The following is a 27,575-nucleotide window of genomic DNA, read 5'->3' on the forward strand; positions in this document are numbered from 1 at the left end:
GAGATCCCCAAAACGACTACCGTACAATCTGAATAAATACTAGGGTCTTATAGCAAGGTTAGTTCATTTTTTTTTAAGTAAATGCTGCCTTGCTCTTCATTCCATGCCCTTTGCAATTCACCAATATCATATAACAATTGTTGTAATGATTTTTTGTTTTTTTTATTTTCTTTTTAAAAAAGAAAGCATTGTTTCCTTGCTTTGCTTAGTGAGACTAGCCGGTTTCTTGTCTTCTATCAGGATATTTTTTTGAACCAATCCGCTAGGTTCTGCATCTAATTCAAATGGATTAAACACTCTAGGAGAATAATCCATGATGATGGGTATTGTATAAACTTTACGATATGTAGATAAGCATATATACCGTATCTAATATGTAACTACTACAAAATAACCCATTCCACCCTAATAATCCCTGCAACCTAAGCCCATTTACAACGTCCAAAATCTAAAACGATGATGTTTATTTCCAAGAAAAGAAAAATTAACATAAAAAAAACATATTGTGTAGAATGCATAGCTATAACCGCTATATGGATCATACTCATAGATGTATATTATATATACATATCTATATTATATACAAATTTCATGGATATGTATAACTCGAAATTGATTATTCATTTTGGACGTGTAAATGTCTTATTCATTATCTTGCTTATTTAGACTGCTTGTCAGCGATTCATACGTTGGTGGAAAATACCCGCTTGGTCGCTGGGCAATGGTGTTATGACGATCGGGTTATCGCACACCTATACTGACGCATCAATCACCTGAAACCATACTTTCCAGCACAGGCAAACCGCTGGATGGATAACCCCATTTCGTCAAAATTCAAAGATGAGGGATTTGCACTCAAATCTATCAGACGACCCTCTACGTTGTCAAGCGACGAATAGGGGGTACCCTCAACGTCGGCTTATGGACATGAGGGGGAAATGACCAAACGGCAGTATGTGACGAATAGGGGTGAGACTGTGTTGCCTAAAACAAACTGATTTTATAGAATTTAGAATTTATTTTGAGTGATACTGTGCCTGTCAATGCTGTTCAGCTTTAGATCTCTCCTAGCATCATTACCTGCCGATTTCTGCCTTATATCAGAGCAGACACTTGCATGTCTTGGTCCATCAGGAACTGCATACTCCGCTTTAGACCCTCTAGCTCATGCCAAGAGCTGCTTGGGACTTCTGAACTCTGCAAAACCAACTGATTATTACTGAACAGTTACAGTAATATCAGTAACTAAATCAGACACAAGAATTCTGTGACATCAACTTACTTGGACAAGTTGAACATCCAAAACCTTGTTAATTCGATCCTCGATCAAGGAGTAGCTACCATATTTGGCACAGTTTCCAGGAGATTCTGATCTAAGAACGTCAAAAACAGTTACATTTAGAGATCAATGCAAAAACACACTGACCTGTTCTACATCAGTGACGTGAGCTGGACCATTCTACCTGCAGTCACCAGACAGGATCAATCCACCCCAGTCTCCTTCAACTCCCTGATGATCCCCCTCTGCTCATTCCTCCAGGCCCGCACAATGGTAGGGATAGTGTAATAGCGCTGATGGCGGAAAAATTGCCGGGACTTATGCACTGCAGTCCAAACAGCTTCAGCATCCTGATTGTCTGAGTAGCCATGCAACCTGAGAAGTGGATGTTTCGATGCACCTTCTCTTGGTTTTGCCAGTAACGCTCATAACCTCAAGTTCCGCAGGCCTGAAAGATGAGAGAAGATTCAATACTCAAGCAGCTTTAAAATTAGGCAGTGAAATACCTGTATAGTTAAGACAGAAATAATTAATACACATACTGTACATTCACAGACTATAATTCAGCTCCTCACAGACAGTTGACAAATAAGACATTACCTGCTTGACTTTTATGAAAGTTCCTTCCGGGTGCATTATGTGTCCCTGGGTTTCCCCACAGCATGCAGGGCAAACCGTGAATAAGGACAGCAACTGCCTCTGGCAAACAATGAACTTGTCAACAGCACTGAAATAAGAAAAGGAAAAAACACATTTAATTCTGACTATGACATTTTTTGATACACAATTAGAAACAGTTTCCATTAATAAAAAGATTTTTACTTTGGGTCACTGAGAGATTCCAGCTCTTCTGGTTCCTCCTCAGAGGACCCGCTCAACATCTCCTCCCCTGGACTCCATGACATATCACCAGAATGGTTGATGATATCAGAAAATGACCATTCATCATCACTTTGTTCAGGACTGGCCAGTGGAGTTGATCTGCGATGCTCAAACCTTTCGGTTTGAGTCCCCACATCCACCATCTGAGGTTTTACCTGAACAGCTTAGATGAAAGAGATTCATCTTAATAATTGTTCACCATTGTACATTCATTAGTAACAACACATACAGTCTAATGCAACCCAGTACAAAATATATTTTTCTAACATTATGAAGTTCATAATTTTTAATGTTTAATGTCTGAAAAGTGTAAATTAAGCAAATGAACAGAAAGACAGCATACCAGTGCTGAAAACCTTCTTTCTCTGTTAGAGTAAGTTGGTTTGTACAAAGTTAGAACTAAAGCTTGCCCACATTCAATGTGTTTCTAACATATTAAATGAAATGTTTTTGCAATGCAGAAAACAGATTTCAGTGAGTTACTAATTTTATGATCATGAACTTATGTTTGAGCTTCTAAGCATAAAACGCTCAGTTTAGCGCTTCTATGAACAGAAACACTCTGTTAGTGCAACAGCAAATGAACAGAAAGACAGCATACCAGTGCTGAAAACCTTCTTTCTCTGTTAGAGAATGAAATTTTGTACAAAGTTAAGACTAAAGCTTGCCCATAATAAAGATGTTTCTAACATCTTAAATGAAATGTTTTAGCAATGCAGACAACAGATTTCAGTGAGTTACTAGTTTTATGATCATGAACTTAAGTTTGACCTTCTAAGCATAAAACGCTCAGTTTAGCGCTTCTATGAACAAAAACACTCTGTTAGTGCACCTACGCAAATGAACAGAAAGAAAGCCAACCAGTGCTGAAAACTTTCTTTCTCTGTTAGAGTAAGTTGGTTTGTACAAAGTTAGGACTAAAGCTTGCCCATAATAAAGATGTTTCTAACACCTTAAATGAAATGTTTTAGCAATGCAGACAACAGATTTCAGTGAGTAACTAGTTTTATGATCATGAACTTATGTTTGAGCTTCTAAGCATAAAGCGCTCAGTTTAGCGCTTCTATGAACAGAAACACTCTGTTGGTGCAACTACGCAAATGAACAGAAAGAAAGCCAACCAGTGCTGAAAACTTTCTTTCTCTGTTAGAGTAAGTTGGTTTGTACAAAGTTAGAACTAAAGCTTGCCCACATTCAGTGTGTTTCTAACATCTTAAATGTAATGTTTTTGCAATTGAGAAAACAGATTTCAGTGAGTTACTAGATTTATGCACATGAACTTATGTTTGAGCTTCTAAGCATAAACCGCTCAGTTTAGCGCTTCTATGAACAGAAACACTCTGTTAGTGCAACTAAGCAAATGAACAGAAAGACAGCATACCAGTGCTGAAAACCTTCTTTCTTTGTTAGAGAATGAAAGTTTGTACAAAGTTAAGACTATAGCTTTCCCATATTAAAGATGTTTCTAACATCTTAAATGAAATGTTTTTGCAATGCAGAAAACAGATTTCAGTGAGTTTACTAGTTTTATGATCATGAACTTATTTTTGAGCTTCTAAGCATAAATCGCTCAGTTTAGTGCTTCTATGAACAGAAACACTCTGTTAGTGCAACTAAGCAAATGAACAGAAAGACAGCATACCAGTGCTGAAAACCTTCTTTCTCTGTTAGAGAATGAAAGTTTTATACTATTTTAAGACTAAAGCTTGCCCATATTAAAGATGTTTCTAACATCTTAAATGAAATGTTTTTGCAATGCAGAAAACAGATTTCAGTGAGTTACTAGTTTTATGATGATGGACTTATGTTTGAGCTTCTAAGCATAAAACGCTCAGTTTAGCGCTTCTATGAACAGAAACACTCTGTTAGTGCAACTTAGCAAATTAACAGAAAGACAGCATACCAGTGCTGAAAACCTTCTTTCTCTGTTAGAGAATGAAATTTTGTACAAAGTTAAGACTAAAGTTTGGCCATATTAAAGATGTTTCTAACATCTTAAAAGAAATGTTTTAGCAATGCAGAAAATAGATTTCAGTGAGTTACTCGTTTTATGATCATGAATTTATGTTTGAGATTCTAAGCATAAAACGCTCAGTTTAGCGCTTCTATGAACAGAAACACTTTGTCAGTGCAACTAAGCAAACAAACAGAAAGAAAGCCAACCAGTGCTGAAAACCTTCTTTCTCTGTTAGACTAAGTTGGTTTGTACAAAGTTAGGACTAAAGCTTGCCCACATTCAAGGTGTTTCTAACATCTTAAATGTAATGTTTTTGCAATGCAGAAAACAGATTTCAGTGAGTTACTAGTTTTATGATCATGAACTTATGTTTGAGCGTCTAAGCATAAAACGCTCAGTTTAGCGCTTCTATGAACAGAAACACTCTGTTAGTGCAACTAAGCAAACGAACAGAAAGAAAGCCAACCAGTGCTGAAAACCTTCTTTCTCTGTTAGAGAATGAAAGTTGTACAAAGTTAAGACTAAAGCTTGCCCATATTAAACATGTTTCTAACATCTTAAATGAAATGTTTTTCATTGCAGAAAATAGATTTCAGTGAGTTACTAGTTTTATGAACATGAACTTATGTTTGAGCTTCTAAGCATAAAACGCTCAGTTTAGAGCTTCTATGAAGAACAGAAACACTCTGTTAGTGCAACTAAGCAAATGAACAGAAAGAAAGCAAACAAGGGCTGAAAACCTTCTTTCTCTGTTAGAGAATGAAAGTTTGTACAAAGTTAAGACTAAAGCTTTCCCATATTAAAGGTTTTTCTAACATCTTAAATGAAATCTTTTAGCAATGCAGACAACAGATTTCAGTGAGTAACTAGTTTTATGATCATGAACTTATGTTTGAGCTTCTAAGCATAAAACGCTCAGTTTAGCGCTTCTATGAACAGAAACACTCTGTTGGTGCAACTACGCAAATGAACAGAAAGAAAGCCAACCAGTGCTGAAAACTTTCTTTCTCTGTTAGACTAAGTTGGTTTGTACAAAGTTAAGACTAAAGCTTGCCCATATTAAAGATGTTTCTAACATCTTAATGAAATGTTTTAGCAATGCAGACAACAGATTTCAGTGAGTTACTAGTTTTATGATCATGAACTTATATTTGAGCTTCAAAGCATAAAACGCTCAGTTTAGCGTTTCTATGAAAAGAAACCCTCTCTTAGTGCAACTAAGCAAATGAACAGAAAGACAGCATGCCAGTGCTGAAAACCTTCTTTCTCTGTTAGAGTAAGTTGGTTTGTACAAAGTTAGAACTAAAGCTTGCCCACATTCAATGTGTTTCTAACATCTTAAATGAAATGTTTTTGCAATGCAGAAAACTGATTTCAGTGAGTTACTAGATTTATGATCATGAACTTATTTTTGAGCGTCTAAGCATAAAACGCTCAGTTAAGCGCTTCTATGAACAGAAACGCTCTGTTAGTGCAACTAAGCAAACGAACAGAAAGAAAGCCAACCAGTGCTGAAAACCTTCTTTCTCTGTTAGACTAAGTTGGTTTGTACAAAGTTAAGACTAAAGGTTGCCCTTATTAAAGGTGTTTCTAACATCTTAAATGTAATGTTTTGCAATGCAGAAAACAGATTTCAGTGAGTTTACTAGTTTTATGATCATGAACTTATGTTTGAGCTTCTAATCATAAAACGCTCAGTTTAGCGCTTCTGTGAACAGAAACACTCTGTTAGTGCAACTAAGCAAATGAACAGAAAGAAAGCCAACCAGTGCTGAAAAACTTCTTTCTCTGTTAGACTAAGTTGGTTTGTACAAAGTTAAGACTAAAGCTTGCCCATATTAAAGATGTTTCTAACATCTTAAATGAAATGTTTTTGCAATGCAGACAACAGATTTCAGTGAGTTACTAGTTTTATGATCATGAACTTATATTTGAGCTTCAAAGCATAAAACGCTCAGTTTAGCGTTTCTATGAAAAGAATCCCTCTCTTAGTGCAACTAAGCAAATGAACAGAAAGACAGCATACCAGTGCTGAAAACCTTCTTTCTCTGTTAGAGTAAGTTGGTTTGTACAAAGTTAGAACTAAAGCTTGCCCACATTCAGTGTGTTTCTAACATCTTAAATGTAATGTTTTTGCAATGCAGAAAACAGATTTCAGTGAGTTACTAGATTTATGCACATGAACTTATGTTTGAGCGTCTAAGCATAAAACGCTCAGTTTAGCGCTTCTATGAACAGAAACCCTCTCTTAGTGCAACTAAGCAAATGAACAGAAAGACAGCATACCAGTGCTGAAAACATTCTTTCTCTGTTGGAGAATGAAAGTTTGTACAAAGTTAAGACTAAAGCTTGCCCATATTAAAGATGTTTCTAACATCTTAAATGAAATGTTTTTGCAATGCAGAAAATAGATTTCAGTGAGTTGCTAGTTTTATGATCATGAACTTATGTTTGAGCTTCTAAGCATAAAACACTCAGTTTAGTGCTTCTGTGAACAGAAACACTCTGTTAGTGCAACTACGCAAATGAACAGAAAGAAAGCCAACCAGTGCTGAAAACCTTCTTTCTCTGTTAGAGTATGTTGGTTTGTACAAAGTTAAGACTAAAGCTTGCCCACATTAAAGGTGTTTCTAACATCTTAAATGTAATGTTTTTGCAATGCAGAAAACAGATTTCAGTGAGTCACTAGATTTATGATCATTAACTTATTTTTGAGCGTCTAAGCATAAAACGCTCAGTTTAGAGCTTCTGTGATCAGAAACACTCTGTTAGTGAAACTAAGCAAATGAACAGAAAGAAAGCCAACCAGTGATGAAAACGTTCTTTCTCTGTTAGAGAATGAAAGTTTGTATAAAGTTAAGACTAAAGCTTGCCCAAATTAAAGATGTTTCTAACATCTTAAATGAAATGTTTTAGCAATGCAGAAAACAGATTTCAGTGAGTTACTAGATTTATGATCATGAACTTATGTTTGGGCTTCTAAGCATAAAACACTCAGTTTAGCGCTTCTGTGAACAGAAACACTCTGTTAGTGCAACAGCAAATGAACAGAAAGACAGCATACAAGTGCTGAAAACCTTCTTTCTCTGTTAGAGAATGATAGTTTGTACAAAGTTTAGACTAAAGCTTGCCCATAATAAAGATGTTTCTAACATCTTAAATGAAATGTTTTAGCAATGCAGAATACAGATTTCAGTGAGTTACTAGTTTTATGATCATGAACATATATTTGAGCTTCTAAGCATAAAACGCTCAGTTTAGCACATCTATGAACAGAAACACTCTGTTAGTGCAAATAAGCAAATGAACAGAAAGAAAAGCCCACAAGTGCTGAAAACCTTCTTTCTCTGTTAAAGTTGGTTTGTACAAATTTAAGACTAAAGCTTGCCCATATTAAAGATGTTTCTAACATCTTAAGTTGAACTATTTTCTATCTGTTGCTAGATGCTGGGGGGGGGGGGGCTTTCCTCGTCATAGCTATGCAAAAACTTGATTTCAAAACAGTATCATAGCTATTATTTTAAATATGTATTTAATCTCAGAACAATCTCAGAGCAAATCTGATTTTGTGGTGGTTGTGCTTTAAAATGAAATTATCACAATCCTAATTTAAGTGATGAAGGATTTTAAAAGTCTGACAGTCATTAGTTGTTGAGTCCTACTGTAATGTTAACCCTGGCCGGTTTACATTTTTCAAAAGATTAACGGTTGAAAACATTACATATTTAGAAAAGTCTTAAAACATGTTATCAAATGTAATCAGTTACATTACTTTTTTAAAGAAATTGAAATAGTTACACTACCTTTTAGATTTTAAATAGGGTCATTTTTAATCTATAACCTTCCCAAAACTGTGCGTAAAATAATTCCATCAGGGTCTCAGCTACAGCTAAATGTTAAAACAAAACTTACGGATCTTGTTGACAGTTTGTGAGGAGTGTCTGAGAAAACTGTGTGGTGCATGAGAGTGTTTGAAAGAAAAATGTTTTAGCTTAAATGTGTGATTTTACTACAAACTATAAGCATTCTAACTATGAAACATAACACTATGTTTTTATTCATCTATTTATTTATTTTTTATTTTATTTTATTTTATTTTATTTTATTTTATTTTCCAACAAAACCGGTTGTTCGCATTTAAAAAGTCATAAGAATGTTTATTGTGTTTTGAAAAGATAGTAAGATATGATATATCAATAGTAAGATATGATATATCAATTAAGTCTTTTTTATTATTATTATTGATTAACATCAACCACAATGCATTTATGAGGTTATGTGTTTCTTCTGCTTCATGTACTCATCGGTCACTGTATACATATTCAAGAAAAATGCATAAACTCAATTGTTTTAAACAATCTAAAGCATTTAGTATGTCTCAGGACTCTTACTAAAAACACTTGTGCGGACATGAATCCTACATGAAAGCTAAAAAGAATACTTTTAAAACTATTTTAAACAGCATGGTTAACAATGCCAACTGTAAAGTGAGAAAGAAAGTTTAATCTATTGTAAAAGTTCTGTGAGACATTTGTAGCAACTTGTAGAAGAAGCAGTTTTGGTTTCAAAGAAACCTTATGAAAACAAATTTGTGTGTTTGTGACCTAGTTTGTTTGTTTGTATCTTTATGTACTTGTTTGAGTCTGGGGTATATTTGTGTTTGTTTGCTTGCATGTTCATGTTTTCTGTATGTTTGCATTCTTATGTTTGTGTTTGTGGTTTACGTTTGTATGCTTGTTTGTACAGTATGTTTGTGTTTTTGTGTATGTGTTTGTGTAAGTGTTTGTTTTTGCGTGTATGTGTTTATGTAAGTGTTTGTTTTTTCATGTATGTTTTGTGTTTGTGACCTAGTTTGTTTTTTGTATGCTTGTGTACTTGTTTGAATTTGGGGGAGTATATTTGTGTTTGTTTGTAATTTTAGTTTGTATCTTTGTATGTTTGCATTTGTATGTTTGTGGTTTACGTTTGTATGCTTGTTTGTACAGTATGTTTATGTTTGTATGTTGTGTTTGTGCCCTAGTTTGTTAGTTTTGTATGCTTGCATTTGTATGTTTGCTGTTTACGTTTTTGTTTGTTTGTAATTTTTAGTTTGTATGTTTGTTTGTACAGTATGTTTGCATTTGTATGTTTGTGTTTGTGGTTTACGTTTGTATGCTTGTTTGTACAGTATGTTTGTGTTTTTGTGTATGTGTTTGTGTAAGTGTTTGTTTTTGGGTGTTTGTTTGTGTTTGTGACCTAGTTTGTTTTTTGTATGTTTGTGTACTTGTTTGAGTTTGGGGGTGTATGGGGGGTGTTTGTTTGTAATTTTAGTTGTATCTTTGTATGTTTGCATTTTATGTTTGTGGTTTACGTTTGTGTGCTTGTTTGTACAGTATGTTTATGTTTGTATGTTGTGTATGTGCCCTAGTTTGTTAGTTTTGTATGTTTGCATTTGTATGTTTGTGTTTGCTGTTTACGTTTGTATGCTTGTTTGTAATTTTTAGTTTGTATGTTTGCACTTGTATGCTTGTGTTTGTGGTTTACGTTTGTATGTTTGTTTGTACAGTATATTTATGTTTGTATGTTGTGTTTGTGCCCTAGTTTGTTTGTTTTGTATGTTTGTTTGTTTTATTGTTTTTGTTTGGAGTGTAATATTTGTGTTTGTTTGTAAGTTTTAGTTTGTATGTTTGTTTGTACAGTATGTTTGCTATTGTATGTTTGTGTTTGCTGCTTACGTTTGTATGCTTGTTTGTAATTTTTAGTTTGTATGTTTGCATTTGTATGCTTGTGTTTGTGGTTTATGTTTGTTTGTACAGTATGTTTATGTTTGTATGTTTGTGTTTGTGACCTAGTTTGTTTGTTTGTATATTTGTGTACTTGTTTGAGTTTGGGTGTATATTTGTGTTTGATTGTAAGTTTTAGTCGGTATGTTTGTGTTTGTTTGTGTGCATGTTCATGTTTTTTTCTGTATGTTTCACTTGTGTGTGTGTGTGTGTGTGTGTGTGTGTGTGTGTGTGAGATTGTGATTGTATGCTTGTGTTTGTGTACTTGTTTGCATTCTCAGTACGATTATGTTGAGGTTGAAAAATCAAGGTGTGAATAAAAATAATAAATGTAACTTATAAATAAACTAAATTAAACAACATTTTCCTATATACCATAGTCTTCCTTGTTAAAACAATCATAGATCTCACATCCTTATGACCAGTAAATGAACTTTCAGCTAACCTCACGCTCACAGGTCTACGTCATAAAGTTTAAATTGTCACCCTTTGATCACTGAACACAAAATGTCGAGCTTTAGCTGACCCTCAGCACCACCATTTACAACGCCAGATCCCGCAAAAACTAATTAGTTTACAATTGAGTTGCAAACCCTGAAAACATTTAGATGTTTTACAGTCTTTCAAAATACCTTTCGCTGATATGGCCGCGCCAGTAATCACACAGTCCCCAGACACCAGACGCGTTTCAGTGCACTAGCTACTTGAGATGAAATATTTAGCCTTTCGTGTAATGTTGTAAAAGTTTAGACATTCTATGTCTATTTCAACTGATAACAAGTTTTATGGCAAGAAAATCAAAGACTTTCCAAACATTTCATTCAAGTTAGCTTTTTGTATGCCTATACGCATGTTTTAACTGATATAGCAATGCCGGAAGTTAATACTGACAACATACAAGACATAATAAAGGATTTAAGCTAATAAAGTAAGTGTGAGTGGCTTATTAAAATAAAAGAAAACAACACTTTTTTCCAACAAGGACTTTTGGTTTAGACAAACAAAAAAAAAAAAAAAAATTGTATAGGTTAACCTTATTTTAAAAGTAAAAACATCGGTCTAATGTTAAAAACAGGTAGAATGTTTTCATCAATTATGAACTGATGTCGATTTATTAAAAACGTTACTTTGTTTAATTATTTTAACATACATTTAAATCTATCTTTGTGGCCTGCGTTATTAGGGATGTGTTAGTGGGTGTTTTTTTTTTTTTTAATTCAATGCTTTGAACATTAACACAGAAAGACATACATTACTGGTAGATTTACAAATACTGACTGAGATTACACTCAATTTTCGTTCACACTCTGTACATCATAAAACAAAATAAATGTAAAATAAATAAATAAACAACACTGAATAAAAAATTAAATAAATATAAAGAAAAAGTAGAGGAGTAACAGATTTTCACATTAAGAAAACCAAAGCTTTTCCAACAAGAACTTTTGTTTAGACGAAAAAATCGTATAGACTAACCTCATTTTAAAGTAAAAAACATTGGTCTAATGTTTAAACAGGTAGAACGTTTTCACCAATTAAGAAATGGTGTATATTTATTAAAAACGTTACTTTAATTCTTTTAACATTTAAATCCATTTTGCGCTGGTCTCTTCTCTATCGTTCGAGGGGCAGGGCTGTAGGCATGGCTTGATCGTTAGAGGGGCAGGGCTGTAGGTGTGGCTTGACCGAAGCTCTCCTGAACTCATTCTGAGTTTGACAGCGGCGCGTGAGGTTGATTCGATGGATAAGCTCTGCTGTGTGGTGTTATTTCTTTTGTTTAACTTTTTTCTGCCGGCGTGACAAAATGCTAACTTTTCCTGATTTGTAACATTGAAAAACTACCATTTGCTTTACGTTCGCTTCTTTTTTTGTTTTAGTTTGAGGTAAGATACAAATGCTATAAAACTCTGTAACCTAGTTTTCTTTTCTTTTCTAACTGCTAACAAACTTTCTTTTCTAAAAGCTTTGACTCTCACGTGTTGTTTATTTTAGATAGATAGATAATCAGTAACCTAGTTTTCTTTTTTATTTAATTTGTAAAACTTTAACACCTTTTTAAATTGTTTTAACAACTCTTAAATACTGTACATACCATGAACCTTTTTTTACCCTTTTCCGAGTACAAAAACGATCATTACACTGTTTCACTGTATTACAATGTTTATAACCTTTTTCTTTAAATGCATTGTGTATGTAAACCTTAATAAAAACTTCCCTTATACCATTTTCACGTTTTCACATTTTAAAGTTTAAAGCACATAGTTTTGAACAGTTTTCAAATGGCCACACACAAAAAAACACTTTTCCCTCCCGCCAAATTCCCTTTAAGGTTCATAAAAAGGTCACACACGGGGGCTGTACAGGGAGGGGTGGGGGGTCCCAAACAGGTGTACAAAACAGATGGCTTTTATGATCCTCATCAATCAAATTTTTTGACCATAAATTTTGACATCCTTATCTTTTTGAAAATATAATGAGTTTTAAACTCATGTCTGCTTTGCTGAACATTTAAATAAATTTTAAGGACTGGGCATCTTGAATGTTGCTCTTATGTAAAACCACTGGCAAAAGTTCCTTGCTTTTAAAGAACATCTTTCAAGTTGAAGATCCCTGTGAATCAACGTGTAGATAAATAGTGTAGGAACTCGATTTGCGTGAAGAAATTAATCATAAATGTGCATTAAATAAGTTTTTTAAAGAAATTGTGAGTAAAATTACTTCCGCTGTCAAAAACGCTGATCGGAAGTGACGCAACGGCCGGTAAATCTCATCTCTTCATAATGGAGTCAGTGAAGAGGTTGCAGCAGGGGTTGATGTCAACTCTTACGATGGGCCATTGCTGTATAATTATGAGCCGCCTATGCGAGAGAGGGGTCAGGCAGAGTTAAGGGGAAGGGTAAATGGACAGAGGAGAGAGATAGAGTTGTGGTGTGAGGAGAATCGGTGGAGAATTGGGCAGGTGTCTTGGTGAGTGACCACAGGCTATAGCTAATTGTGGCTAACATTGTCTCCATGTTTATCACATTGCAGTATCTTTAATAAATCATATTTAGCAATATTGCTGTCGACTTTGTTGTTTTTCAAGCATCCTTGTAGATTGTCACCATCTATGCCAGCAACATGTGTCTTAAAATGTTTAATTTAGATCCCAGATTTTAAATGAATGCTGTAGGCTGTAGGCTATAGCTTACATCTGTGACGGTCAGCTAGTCTGGACAGGGATGGAAATGCTGTGCATTTCTGCACAACATAGTTTATCGTGAAATTTTGTAGAAATTGCTAGCTGATTTTTAATCAGTAACTGCTTTCAGACCTAGGTGTCCGCATGTTCTGCTTCTGCAGATGTCAAGCGTTTGGGCCGTATATCTGAACAACATAACCAGCCAGCTGGAATTCCGAACTTAGCCGGCTGTTATACTACTCCCCTCTTAGTATTTCCGACGGACATTATGTAAATGAGCTTGCATGTACTGCGGAGTACGTGTATGAAAGCAGTTAGTGTTCCGGTTAGGACGGGAATATGCTGTTCATGTAAATACAGTCATTGTAACAAGGATCTTTTATTGTCACGTGGAGGGATACTGGGTGTAAGGCATGCAGATAAATGCATCTAATTGACAGCCTATACTGTGCAGGGGGTGTGTCTTTTTACAGTGCATATTTACCTAAGCTTTAGGAAGTAAGTAGTCTACATGTCGTTTCTTACAAGGTTTTACACCAACCACTAGAGCTACAAAGAGGGAAGAAGAGTGAGTTTATCTTAGCACATTTTGTTTAACAGGTGCTTGTGTGGTAGATGTGAGGCTATGCCATCAGCAGTGGAGAGTGTGTGCTGTAGGGAGGTCGATGCCTATTGGTCCCTTGTCCAAAACCTAGATCCCCCAGAAGACATTACCTGCCTCACACTCCATCCAGGGATTGAAGCATCCTGTCTGAATCCTTTTGTGCTGAAGATAGCCATACATGAACTTCAGACAGGAGCATGGCCCTCTCCAAGCCAGCAGACCAGAGTATGTTTTTAAGCAAAAATTATTTCACACTGCAATTTAAAGAACCAGCTTTTCTACACTAAAATAGTAAATCCTGTTAAGCAGGTTTTTAAACTCAGTGGTTTCCATATACTTACTATAAAAACAACTTTGGTGTTGTGTAGTACAGTAGAATATCAGCCAACAGGACATGCAATATTTACCATTGGAATTGTTTACTAAGAAAACATGGTATGATCAAGATGTAATTATGTCCCAATCTCCACCACAGGCAGTTCCGATACACAGCATACAGGCAGGTTGTCCACTGGGTGTACGGAATACTAGGCAGGAACATTAGGAAAGCCATACCTTCATGTGTTGTGTCAGCAATTGCCGGGACTTATGCACTGCAGTCCAAACAGCTTCAGCATCCTGATTGTCTGAGTAGCCATGCAACCTGAGAAGTGGATGTTTTTCGATGCACCTTCTCTTGGTTTTGCCAGTAACGCTCATAACCTCAAGTTCCGCAGGCCTGAAAGATGAGAGAAGATTCAATACTCAAGCAGCTTTAAAATGAGGCAGTGAAATACCTGTATAGTTAAGACAGAAATAATTAATACACATACTGTACATTCACAGACTATAATTCAGCTCCTCACAGACAGTTGACAAATAAGACATTACCTGCTTGACTTTTATGAAAGTTCCTTCCGGGTGCATTATGTGTCCCTGGGTTTCCCCACAGCATGTAGGGCAAACCGTGAACAAGGACAGCAACTGCCTCTGGCAAACAATGAACTTGTCAACAGCACTGAAAACAAGAAAAGGAAAAAACACATTAATTCTGACTATGACATTTTTTGATACACATTCAGAAACAGTTTCCATTAATAAAAAGGTTTTTACTTTGGGTCACTGAGAGATTCCAGCTCTTCTGGTTCCTCCTCATAGGACCCGCTCAACATCTCCTCCCCTGGACTCCATGACATATCACCAGAATGGTTGATGATATCAGAAAATGACCATTCATCATCACTTTGTTCAGGACTGGCCAGTGGAGTTGATCTGCGATGCTCAAACCTTTCGGTTTGAGTCCCCACATCCACCATCTGAGGCTTTACCTGAACAGCTTAGATGAAAGAGATTCATCTTAATAATTGTTCACCATTGTACATTCATTAGTAACAACACATACAATCTAATGCAACCCAGTACAAAATATATTTTTCTAACATTATGAAGTTCATCATTTTTAATGTTTAATGTCTGAAAAGTGTAAATTACAAAATAGTAACCATGGAGATCATGAAAAATTTTGACATGTAATCCTTATTTGTGATTGTATATGGCATGTATGGTGAATGCTAGATATTAGCTAACTACCTAATGAACGATGTAAACATCTTATGTTGCACTGTGATCCACGATGGACCACTTCTGGCTCAGGGTCCATTGTAGAGATGTCTACAGTACATCTCCATCACCTTCAGGATCTGAAGTGGCAGTTGCACCTGCCCCGTCTTTACTGGTAGCACTCTCTCCCAAAATCTAAAAAACAGACCAAAATCACAACTTTGAACTTTAAAAAATGTAGTCCTTTCATAAAAATCCCCCATTCATGCATTATTTAAAAGACTGCTAATCTTTTCAAAATCTTTTCAAAGTAGTCCCGAGCTGCATTCCCTTGCATGTGCCCTGTTGATACCAGCTTCGATTAGTCAAAGAAAACCAAGGCAACTTCGATGTAACTAAGAAAACTATTATTGTAAAGAATTACTTGGATGCTTTTGGAGTCAGTGAAGTCTTGTTTACACTTTCGCCTGGCTCCGAAGAGAAAGAGTGCGCGCGTGCGACCGGCTGTCTTTCTCTGCTCGTTCTTTTAGTTAAATATGCGCCCTGTCACAAGCGCAGCAGTTCATCTACATTACTCACCGATCAAATAAGACTTTGGCGGGCGCTAAAACAAGTTCAATGCAGGAAAATTCATGTGTGAATTTTACAGAGTAACGTTAGTAGGCTACATGACCATGTACTCGCACAAATGCGACCAAATAAAATTTTAACTCGCACATTCTCAGAAAATGGTCGCAGTCTGGAACCCTGTCTTATTAGCTCAATACTGTGCAAAGCTCTCATTTTCGACGCTCAGATTCTCTGCTAGTGCTAACGTTAACGTTAGACTCTTCACTCCCGCCAGATTTTGCTGGTGGACTTGCATGCACCGATGGCACAGCTCCATTTGCCAGCCTAACCCACTCTTTTCGTCGAAATCCTATGCGAAATTCCATAAGATCTCCTTGGTTGTAGCTGTCCTGTGTGAAGTGTTTTTCACATACCACCATGTGTCTCGTCAACGAAGAAGCAGCGAAATTGCTTCTCTTTACCTGGACGAAACGTATCCAAGCACAGAAATCTTTGTGTTTCTTGTTTGGAAATCGGTGGACCCGATGGCCAGACAAGTTGGAGTTGTTGCATCCAAAACAAACACAAGAATTCACCATTGTGACAACTCAAACCTACTATAACTATAATAACGATAACGATAATCTCTCTTTTCTGTTACCACCACGTCGTAAACCCACACTGAGAACCAGGGCGGCAGCGCCTATGTTTGCCTGTCCTTACGTCATATGACTCGTTCTCTGGGAAAAGGCGTTTTTTTGGAGCGTAGCTTAGAATAGGTACACTTTTTTCTTAATTTCTGCCCGTGGGTGTTGTAAAACATATGTATTCTTATGTATGTCTTTTTAAATTGACATTTTCATACAAGATTCTGTATAAATTAAGTTATACAATTAAATTGAAAGATGGCCTTTAAGGGCCAGATTTACTAACAGTGCCTTGCACAAACCCTCTTTTGGCATTGAAATCTTACAGAATTTAAGTTTTTATTTGCACACAGTGAAAAATTTGCACTTTTTGGAGATGTTTTAGTTCTTTGTTAAAATTAATTGGCCTAATGTGCATTTTATTCTAGCATTACCATAGTACAAACCTTTTCAGCCTGTTAACTAGTCCCTGTATCAAGAAGTCAATTAATCAACTAGAGAGCAAAAATGTAATGTCTTTTGTGATTTATAACAGAAAACTGATGATAGCAGCTCAAGTAACATGAACATTTAAAAAATGTTTTGCAGGAGGAGCATTGAACAAATGAAGATTAATGTGCAAAACCTTGGCCCTGAATCAGAGCTGGATTTGGCCACTCACCGCTTTGGGCCTACAGCAGCTGATTTTTTCTTTTCCTTTTTAGAGGACTGTATGAAATAAACTCAGCACCCATAAGGGGCACACATATACTAACGTGGAAGCTGTCAGCTCAGATTTGTAAACAAAAACAGGAAAGTTCCGATTACTTGATCACAATTCGATTTTTATTTCATTTTAGACAAGTCAAGTCAAGTCACTTTTATTGTCACATCACCACAGCACATGTGCCTTGGTGAGTGAAATTCTTGGGAGCGTGCACCAGAAATTGCAGAAACAGTTAACATATAACCATACAAACTTCAACAGGTGAAAATATGCAATATGCACATACATATAGTCAGTACACACCGTGTACTATTGGACATACTTACAGTTAGCACTACACATTTTACGCAATATGTACATACATACAGTTAGCACTACACATTATACACTATACACAGAATGTACACATTCTACATTATGTAGACATATATACGCATGAAAATATGCTAAGGTGCAACAGAGTGTACGTGGGCTGGATACAGAAATGTTATGGATGTGCATTGGATGGAATCCAGTGGTAGCAGGTAGATTATTGTATTAAATAATTCGGTGTTGAACTGTTAAAGTTAAAGTGCAGTGTGTGGCATACCATATTGTGGAGTATGCTGTAGGGTGTATTAGTTCAGACTGTTCATAAGTCGGATAGCCTGAGGGAAAAAACTATCCCTCAGTCGGCTAGTGCGGGATCGGATGCTGCGGAGACGTCTTCCTGAGGGCAGCAGAGAGATCAGTCTGTGGGAAGGATGGTTGGAGTCACTGATGATCCTCCGGGATTTCCTTATACACCGCCTGGTGTAGATGTCCTGGAGGGAGGGAAGCTCACCTCCAACAATGTGGCTGGCAGTTCGCACGACCCTTTTCAGAGATTTGCGGTTGCCAGCGGTGCTGTTTCCAAACCAGGCAGTGATGCTGCCCGTCAGGATGCTCTCTATAGTGCAGGTGTAGAATGATCTGAGGATGCTGGGGCTCATTCCAAACTTCCTCAGTCGTCTCAGGAAGAAGAGGCGTTGATGTGCCTTCTTCAGCACTGCATCAGTGTGTGTAGACCAGGTGAGATCCTCACTGATGTTAACACCGAGGAACTTGAAGCTGCTTACCAGCTACTTATTTTCCAGGTGGGAGAGAGCAGTGTGTAGGGTGAAAGCAATAGCATCGTCTGTAGAACGGTTGCTAAGATATGCAAATTGTAGCGGATCCAGTGAGGCAGGCAGCACAGAGCAGATGTAGTCTCTGACGAGTCTCTCAAAACACTTACTGAAGATGGGTGTGAGAGCAACAGGCCTCCAGTCATTCAAGCATGTGATTTTATTTTTCTTTGGTATGGGCACAATGGTGGATTTTTTGAAGCACGAGGGAACCACAGACAGGGAGAGGGAGAGGTTGAAAATGTCTGTAAAAACACCGGCTAGCTGGAATGCGCATGCTCGGAGCACACGGCCTGGGATCCCATCAGGACCCGCTGCCTTGCGGATATTCACCCGTCGGAAGGATCGGGTTACATCCGCGACAGAGATGGAGAGTGCACTCACATCTTCTGCAGCAGCTGCGGGAGCGCTCTCTGTGTGGGCGGTGTTGTGAGCCTCGAAACGAGCATAAAAGTTATTCAGCTCGTCCGGCAGAGAGGCGGCAATGTTCACAGTAGCTGGTTTATTCCCTTTAAAGTCTGTGATGTTATTGATTCCCTGCCACATGCCTCTTGTATCGCTGGTGTTGAATTGTTCTTCAACTTTGTTTTTGTATTGTCTTTTTGTGGCTTTGATGGATTTCCTGAGATCGTAACTGGCTTGTTTGTGATCGTCAGCGTTTCCGGATTTAAAAGCAGATGTCTGCGCTGACAAGGCTGCTCGAACATCGCTATTAATCCACGGTTTTTGGTTGGGGTAGATGTGGATTGTTTTTTGTCGGCACTACATCTTCTACACACTTCCTGATGAAACACGTTACAGTTTCTGAGTACGCCTCTATGTCGCTCATCAGACGCTGCCCGGAACATGTCCCAGTCCACGTGATCAAAACAGTCTTGTAGTATAGCGTCTGACTGGTCCGACCAGCATTGAATTGTCCTGAGGGCGGGTGCTTCCCGTTTCAGTTTCTGCCTATAAGCAGGCAGCAGCAGAATGGAAGAGTGATCCGATTTGCCGAAAGGTGGGCGTGGGAGAGATTTGTAGGCGTCCCGGAAAGGAGAGTAGCAGTGGTCCAGTCATAGACAGTAAAAGAAAGTCCAGTACACGATCACCACGCGTGTTGATGGTGATGTGTTGAAAATATTTCGGAGCTATTGTTCTGAAGTTGGCTTTGTTAAAGTCCCCCATAACAATAAAAACGCTGCATCTGGGTACGCGGTTTCCTGCTCACTTATATTCCCATACAGTTCCTTGAGTGCCTGGTCTGTGTTTGGCTTGAGGGGGAATGTAAACAGCGGTGATTATGACCGCTGTGAATTCCCTCGGTAGCCAGAATGGTCGACACAGAAGCATATGAAATTCCAGATCAGGGGGAGCAGAAGGATTTAATAGAGTGTAGGTTTCCTTTCATCACACCACGAGTTGTTGATAAAGAAACAAACACCCCGCACCTGTGCTTTTCCCTGTGAGCTCTTTCGTTCTGTCCGAGCGGTGCACGGAGAACCCCGTAAGCTCGATGGCTGAGTCTGGAACCACTGCAGACATCCAGGTTTCTGTGAGGCAAATAATGCAGCAGTCCCTTGTTTCTCGTTGGTATGAGATACGTGCCCGCAGTTCGCAAAGTTTGTTGTCCAGTGACTGAACGTTAGCCAGCAAAATGGATGGGAGAGGAGGTCGGAGGGGACGACGCCTGAGTCTGACAAGGACGCCGGCTCTTTTCCTGCAGCGTTTCCTCGGTCGCGCCCGCGCAGCCCAGACAAAGGGCTCTGATGCGGTGTCTGTAAACAAAGCGCCGGCGTTCAAGAACTCAAAGTCCGGTTTGCGTTCCGCGACGTAGGAACCAATGTTTAGAAGCGTGTGTCGTAGACAGTTATACAAACAACATCCAACACGTAGAACAACAAAAAAACAAGTAAAACAAACGAAAAACTGCAAAGTTTACTCGGAGCTCGCAACACGGCCGCCATGCTCGGCGCCATCTTGGCCATCTCAAGAAATAACTTTTATTAATCATTATAAAACATCTAATGCTTAATAGATCATTAGTTTATATATATATATATATATATATATACACATAGCTAGATGGACAAATACAAAATACAAAGTTTTATTTTTGTGGTCAGTTGTTTTATAGTAAATATTTGTTGGATTACTGAAGGACTAAAGAGATGTATTAGATAACAAATAGAAAGTTTGATAAAATGGCAAAAATATGCACTTGAAGAAAACATTTCTTTTAAACCTTATTTGAATAATTTTTTTTGGCCCACTGTTTGCTCTGCGTTTTCTTCTTGACTTAACAGGAAAACTTGATGTGACATATGTCCTTGTTTTTGAGTTTGTTTCTCTGTCTGTCTTTCTTTTTCTTGTTGCAAACAGTGGACATATTTTACGTGACATGTCCGCATCACAAAGTCTTCCAAAATCCTTTAATGTTTATACTTTCTTCTTTTGTTTGCACTTCTAGTTCATTCACTTTATGGGCAATATCCTCAGGAATTTTCTCCCATGTCTGTAGAATTTTCAGTACGCTTTCCAGTTTCCTGATAGTTGTACGACGCATATCTTCATATGCACTTTTATCCTCAATTTCATTTTGTATCGACTCTACTGAATTGTTCATAGAACTTTTTGATTTTGTCACAATCACCTCACTGAAAAGTCCCTTCGCAAGCAGTAGACAAGCACATTTTTATGGTATGAGAAAGTACAGCAGTCACATATACTTGTCACAATACATGGTTTTGATGCTGCTCTTCCAAATAGGCTTTCAACCTCTATTGTTTTTTGAGGCTTTGCAGAAATGCTATACTTATTTCTCAGAATCAAGTTATTGGCATGGGCCTGCAGTTGTGTCCATGTCTGGAAAAGTCTCAGGACCACTACAAAATGAGAAGACTCAATACAAAGAGATGCTTACACGTATGTGCCCTTTTACCAGCTTCACAACTGCAGAACTGTTCTGCAGGACACACACAGTAAACTACATGTGGATTATTCTCAGATGGAACATTGTATACATATGTTTCTGAAGCTATGGTAATTTTCATGGCCCATCCATTCTCTAGCATCCTCTCAGCAGATTGCTTTATTTCTTCCATTTTGCATTCCAGAGGGTTATTGACCCTCCCAACAGACTGTAAATCCTGTATTATACTGAAGTACTTGTCAGTCTTGTTCAGCAGCACAGCAATCAAATGATCCAATCTACGATTTCGGATGCCACAGAGGAATTGGTATTTTAAACGGTGGAAGAAACTATAAGGGGGAAAAAATTGATCAGAATGAAGTGCACCAACAGGTTGGAATTATTACAATGTACACTTTTAAACAAATTAATAAATACTCAAAACACTACACTAGCTTCCAGCAAGCCCACAAATACATAATGCAGTAAACATGCATAAAAATGATATATACCGTTCTATAGATTGTTTGTGTCAGAGTCTCCATGCTTATAGCATCTTCCAAAGTTAGACCACAGATGACTAATTGTCTCCCAGTGGTTCCTGAAGTACTTGCAGATATCTTTTAAGTTCTTAAACTGGCAGTGAAACATCTCAGATTTTTTCTTAAATTCATGTTCCTGTAAAAATGGACAAGGAAAATCATGTTTGATGTTATTAGTATAAGAACTGCAGACCTATACCCAAGTGTGTGCAGTTAGTGTACTGAGAATCTGTAATGTTCTTAATGGACTATACTGTCTTAAACCATTTAGGCCTATATTAAACATGATAGAATAAACACATATAATAACACTGTTTGCAGTTACTAAAACAGTGACCCACCTGAAATAATCCATGTTTATACACCAAAATAAATGCAAGGCTATGTACACTTTCTCAAGGGGTCAATATTATAAATTCAATGATTATTTTGTCTTGTGGACTATATGTGAAGATCTGTCAGGACAGAACTAAAATAAACTTATAACTTATTTATTTAAAATAACATTATGTAAACTTTTGACCTGAAAAGGGTAACAATTTAAATAACTTTTATTAATCATTAGAAAACATCTAATGCTTAATAGATCATTAGTTTATATATATATATATATATATATATACACATATATATATATATATATATATATATATATATATATATACATAGCTAGAAATATTAGATGTGTTTGTTAATGTGTACTAATGAACTTATTTAACATTACCTAATAATTAACAGATGATTAATGTAAATAGAAATGTTTACAAATATATCAAATATAATGCTTACAAATATAAAGTGTACAAAAGTTTTGTTCAAAATATTGGGATCAGTAAGACTTTACAACCATAATCTTTCATAATGTTATTACAATATAAAATAATGGTTTCTTTTTTATTATCTTTTAAAATATAATTTATTTCTGTGATGTAAATCTGAATTTCCATCAGCCAATACTCCAGTATAAAGTGTCACATGTTGCAATATGCTGATTTATTATTAGAATTATCGATGTTGGCAACAGCTGTGCTGCCAAATATTTTTTTGGAAACTGCGTTACTTTTTTCTGGATTCTTTGATTTATAAAAAGTTAAAAGGAACAGCATTTATATTCAAACTATAAATATTTGTGAATAATATAAATCTTTGCTATCACTTCTTATCAATTTAACACATACTGAATTAAAGGTTTAATTTCTTCCAAAAAAAGAAAGAATAAAATTTTACTGACCCCAAATTTTGAACGGTAGTGTATATTGTTAGAAAATATTTCTATTTTAAATAAATAATGCTTTTCTATTAAAATACAAAAATGTTATTTTGCATAGTAATACATCGATGTTTACATCTGCACACTGTCTGAGTAGTTGTTTATATATATATATATATATACACACACACACACACACACACACACACACACATGTATATAAATTTTTCCAACATTGATAATAAAGCATCATATTAGAATGATCTCTGAAGGACTGTGACACTAAAGGCTGAAGTAACTGGCTGCTGAAAATTAAGCTTTGCATCTAAAGTTAAATTATATTTTTAAGTATATTCAAACAGAATATCATTACTTTAAAATGTAATAATATTTTACAATATTATATTTTTTTTTTCTGTATTTTTTGCCAAAGAAACACAAACATACAAAATAGTAAAAGTAAACTTTTAATGAAAGATATTATAAAATGTCACATTCAGAATAAATATATATATATATATATATATAGTTGTATCTATATATATATATATATATATATATATATATATGTGTATATTCTGATTGTGACGTGTACGTATATATATATATACATACACAGACATACATATGTCATATATATATATATATATATATATATATATATATATATATGACATATGTATGTCTGTGTATGTATATATATATATATATATATATATATATATATATATATATATATATATATATATATATATATACATACATATATACACATGTGGGTTAACATTTTATAATAACTTTCGTTACTAAAAATTTTAAACATTATACAACTGCATGTTGTTACAAGCTTGTTACCAAAGTTTCATGAATGTCACACTACAAGATAAAATTGTACTATAAAACAATTGAAATAGAAACACACCGTTGAACAGGATTTCAGCTCTGACATAAACTGCATGATGTGCACTCTTGAATCTGCCTTTTCAGGTCCACTCACACCAGATTCAGATCTTGACAGCCAACGAGTTACTGCCTGTGTGTAATAAATGGTGGGGAAATGTAAAGTAATTTATTTAAACTGGTGAGAACTTCCATTGGCCTGACACATTTGGCTAGAATTATTATGATCAATTGATGGCAACAATTTTTTACAGTTAAGGGTTACTCAGACAAATAAAAATGTTATTGCTATAGCCCAGGAAAATTTAGCCCCACAAATTTCTTTCTCCAAAAAAAAATAATAAATAAATAAATAAAAAAAATAAAAACAGAATTAAGAGACAAATTGTAATGTCATCAGTAATTATAATTTAAACTGCGTTGATGATTGGCAGGCTGACATGAACCCACGTTAAGGTTTATTACCCAGATAACATTAAGTCATTTTATAGTCTAGCTGTATTCTCAGCTGTATCTACATTATGTTGCAATGCGAAATGAAGCTATTTTCTATCCACTGATAAATTAGCCATTGAAAGGTAAATAACTAAAGAATAGCTGCAGTAAATACTAAAACTTTTTGTAAAATAAAGTTCAACTCATATTAATATGAAAAAAAAACAGCAAATATCAAAGCCATTCTATCTTAACTTAGTACTTACTTGTGTTACATGGTACCAACAAAGGAGAACGTCTGACTCGCTGAATACCTTACAGATGGAATTGATTTCAGCCTGGTCTTTATCAACCATAAAGCAGCTAATAAAAATAAAAACATTTTAAGCTTCAAGGCAGAGAAAAATATAACATATTACAGATATTTGCTGCTAAAAAATGCCTTATGTTTTATCTTTGTTGTTTACTATCTTTAGAAGTTACTAACCAAACCAATTTGTACATTGTACAGAGATCAACATCTACCAAGTACCAAGTTTGGTCTGAATATGCTAAACCATTGCAGAAATATAGCCTTGCGTCCAATTTTGCTTGCTCTTCTTAGAATTTGTTTGCACATTATTTAAGAATGGTTGGGTTTATCCAAAAGCTTCTGATAACTTTTTTACCAGCATAATCTTAAGGTTATCTGATTTGATTTTCATGAAAATTGGAGCAACCATCTAAGGGGAGGTTAGGTTTTTTTGGTGGGAAAAATTAGCGGGAAAATGTTTATTTTACGGAAAATGACACAGATGATTGCACGACTACATAATGGCACCAATTGAATTGTGTGGCAAATTTCTTAACTTTCCCACAAGCAGTTCTATAGGCGACCATAGACTCCCAGAGCAGAAGAAGAAGAAGAATCGGTGCTTGGCACAATCTGTGTAATACGTATTGTTTTTATTAAATTAATCCATGTGTTTTTGACATCCTGTGCAGAGGATACATTTTGCTATGCACTGGATTAAATATGGTACTTTAATTGAAGTTGTGATGTACGTCATTTAAGTGATCTACACAAATAAATAAAAAATTAGATGGAATAGTATGGAAAAAATACTATGAATATCAATGGTGCCCCACAACTGCTTGGTTACATTTGTTCAGCAGAACAAATAAATTTATTCAGGCTTGGAACAACTTGAGGGTGAGTAAACGATGACAGAATTTTCATCTTTGGGTGAACTGACCCTTTAAGAAACTGTGTATACCCAAAACATTATTGAATAATTTATTGTATAATTAAAAAATAATTAAACATTTTAATTAATAAAAACAAAAATCAATTTAATTTATTTATTTCTGTTTGTATTTACCTCGGAGATACAGAAAATGTTGGTTTCAGCTCTTTCAGTGCCAACTGAAGTGTGTCCTGCTTTTCATTCCCCTAGATGATATAGGCAACAGGAATTCCATGACCATGACTGTCCCTGACAAGTAATGTAAATAAAGGAAAACCATACTGGTTGACACCATGTGTCGCATCCATAAAAACAATATATCTTCCGTATTCTTGAAGGTTGTCTTTCATGGATGGTTTTTCAGTTTGAGGACTATTAGGCTGATAAAAAATAAAAAAGTCTTTAAAACCCTCCAGAAGGCGTGAGGTACTAGTGGCATCATCTTTGTGTTGCTGATTTTTTCGAATCATACATGTCCGAATATTTTCAATGTCTTTTGGGGTAACAAAATAAGCTCGGTTGTTGAGATCAGTATGTCCTTGTTCTTTTGACCACTCACGTGATTTTAGGAGAATTGTATCTGGTTTAACACCAAGAGATATTAAATCCTGAATATGCTTGACTAGCTCTTGACTAATGTTTTCTAAGTGGCCCTCAGAAGAACTTGATGGGTCATGTCCTGAATGAATGGTGTAAAGCCTTTCGACTATAACCAGTTTGTTGAGCCAGTCTGTCCTCTTTTTAAAGGAAACATAGGCCTTGCATCCTTTGGCACGTCGACTTTGTTGCCTGCATGCTCCAGACCGTTTGCATGAAAGCAAGAAATATCAATTTTTTTGATTTTGCAGACTTGCAGAATTCACAGTCCTGAAGTTGGCATCTTTGGTGGTGTTTATGGTAGTGAGTCTTTGCTGAATAAAATCACAGTTATATCAGTCTCTTTTTTGTTTCTTTTAAAGCGCTCCTCTTTGTAGACCGTTGTTTTTATGAATTCCTCCATCTCTAATTTTGAAATCTAAAAAGCAAAAGGACACAAACAATTAGATTAAAACATTAATAATGTAAAGTTAAAATCCATGATAATCTCAAGAAAACAATGCAATGTTTACTGTAACTTCTTCTAAACAGATTTAAAACAGTAATAATACATCAACATTCATATGGTCATCATATTCATGTGACAATAAAACAGTGATGATTTGAGGTCATTATATTCATATGTAATGTAACAGAATAAATCAGTGATGACTTGAGGTCATCATATTCATATGTAACGTAACAGAATAAATCAGTGATGACTTGAGGTCATCATATTCATATTTGACAGAATAAATCAGTGATGACTTGAGGTCATCATATTCATATGTAATAAATCTGTGATGACTTGAGGTCATCATATTCATATGTAATAAATCAGTGATGACTTGAGGTTATCATATTCATATGTAACAGAATAAATCAGTGATGACTTGAGGTCATCATATTCATATGTGATTATTTAGTGTTGAATTGATGGTTATGTTATTAATTTGTGTCGTAATATTATTATTCAGTGATGACTTGAGGTCATCATATTCATATGTAATAAATCCGTGATGACTTGAAGTCATCAGTAGTGTAAACATATCCTAAGTGTCAGATTGGAGATTTATTACCCTGATTTATGGCTTGATTTGTGGAGGGTCCAGTCAGCGTTGATTGACAGGTTGTGATATGTCCGATGTGTACATGGTCAGATTTATGTGTTGATTTATCGCTATATGGCCTGTCTGTCACAGTGGTTGCCATGTCACTGGGTGCTGTCACCCTTGATTGACATGACAGAGGTGTGTGTAAAATCAAAAGATCAAAACAGATCTCAGATTTGACTTGTGTTGCATTTATTACTGGATATATGTTGGTTGTATCTGTAACCAGAGCTGTGGGGGTTTCTGTGGACTTCCTTCCTGAGCAGTTACTCACTTCCAGTCAGGAGGTGGTGTTTGGGTTCTTCCTGGAATAAAATGGCTGAGCAAAAGTGAGTGTATGTACACCTTGACAGGATCAATGTTTGTTTGATCAATACGGTATATGTTAATACCTAGACACCTACAGACCGCATGCTCCCCGTCTACATCCACC

General features: G+C 35.9%; 1 protein-coding gene across 2 annotated transcripts; it reads right to left on the bottom strand.

Annotated features, from left to right (window-relative positions):
* Positions 1 to 1,453: 1,453 nt before the first annotated feature.
* On the bottom strand, positions 1,454 to 26,875 carry LOC122141969. 2 transcript variants are annotated; one of them, XR_006158249.1, is made up of 8 exons: positions 23,816 to 23,931; positions 15,235 to 15,399; positions 14,758 to 14,980; positions 14,536 to 14,662; positions 14,221 to 14,383; positions 2,102 to 2,324; positions 1,880 to 2,006; positions 1,454 to 1,727 (listed from the first exon to the last, which is right to left on the bottom strand). XR_006158249.1 is itself a non-coding variant. In XM_042750962.1 (5 exons), the coding sequence occupies exons 2-4, from the start codon at positions 24,582 to 24,584 to the stop codon at positions 21,658 to 21,660; spliced, it is 363 nt and encodes a 120-aa protein (XP_042606896.1). In that variant the 5' UTR covers positions 24,585 to 24,591; positions 25,590 to 26,875; the 3' UTR covers positions 20,349 to 21,491; positions 21,654 to 21,657. The 2 variants fall into 2 exon arrangements, 1 of the variants encoding a protein (XP_042606896.1); XM_042750962.1 differs by lacking the exons at positions 1,454 to 1,727; positions 1,880 to 2,006; positions 2,102 to 2,324; ... (2 more) ...; positions 14,758 to 14,980; positions 15,235 to 15,399 and adding exons at positions 20,349 to 21,491; positions 21,654 to 21,819; positions 24,495 to 24,591; positions 25,590 to 26,875 and having other exon boundaries at positions 23,816 to 23,926.
* Positions 26,876 to 27,575: the final 700 nt, after the last annotated feature.

The sequence above is a fragment of the Cyprinus carpio genome, chromosome B23 (assembly GCF_018340385.1).
Source record: "Cyprinus carpio isolate SPL01 chromosome B23, ASM1834038v1, whole genome shotgun sequence".
NCBI classification, from domain to species: Eukaryota; Metazoa; Chordata; class Actinopteri; order Cypriniformes; family Cyprinidae; genus Cyprinus; species Cyprinus carpio.

Excerpts from the sequence above, each read along its gene's own strand:
- LOC122141969 (XM_042750962.1), bottom strand. The coding sequence starts at position 24,584 with ATGGTTGATAAAGACCAGGCTGAAATCAATTCCATCTGTAAGGTATTC. Across the intron at positions 23,927-24,494 it reads GTTGGTACCATGTAACACAA|GCAGTAACTCGTTGGCTGTC; the intron begins GTAAGTACTAAG and ends TATTACACACAG. Across the intron at positions 21,820-23,815 it reads AGCTGAAATCCTGTTCAACG|GAACATGAATTTAAGAAAAA; the intron begins GTGTGTTTCTAT and ends CCATTTTTACAG.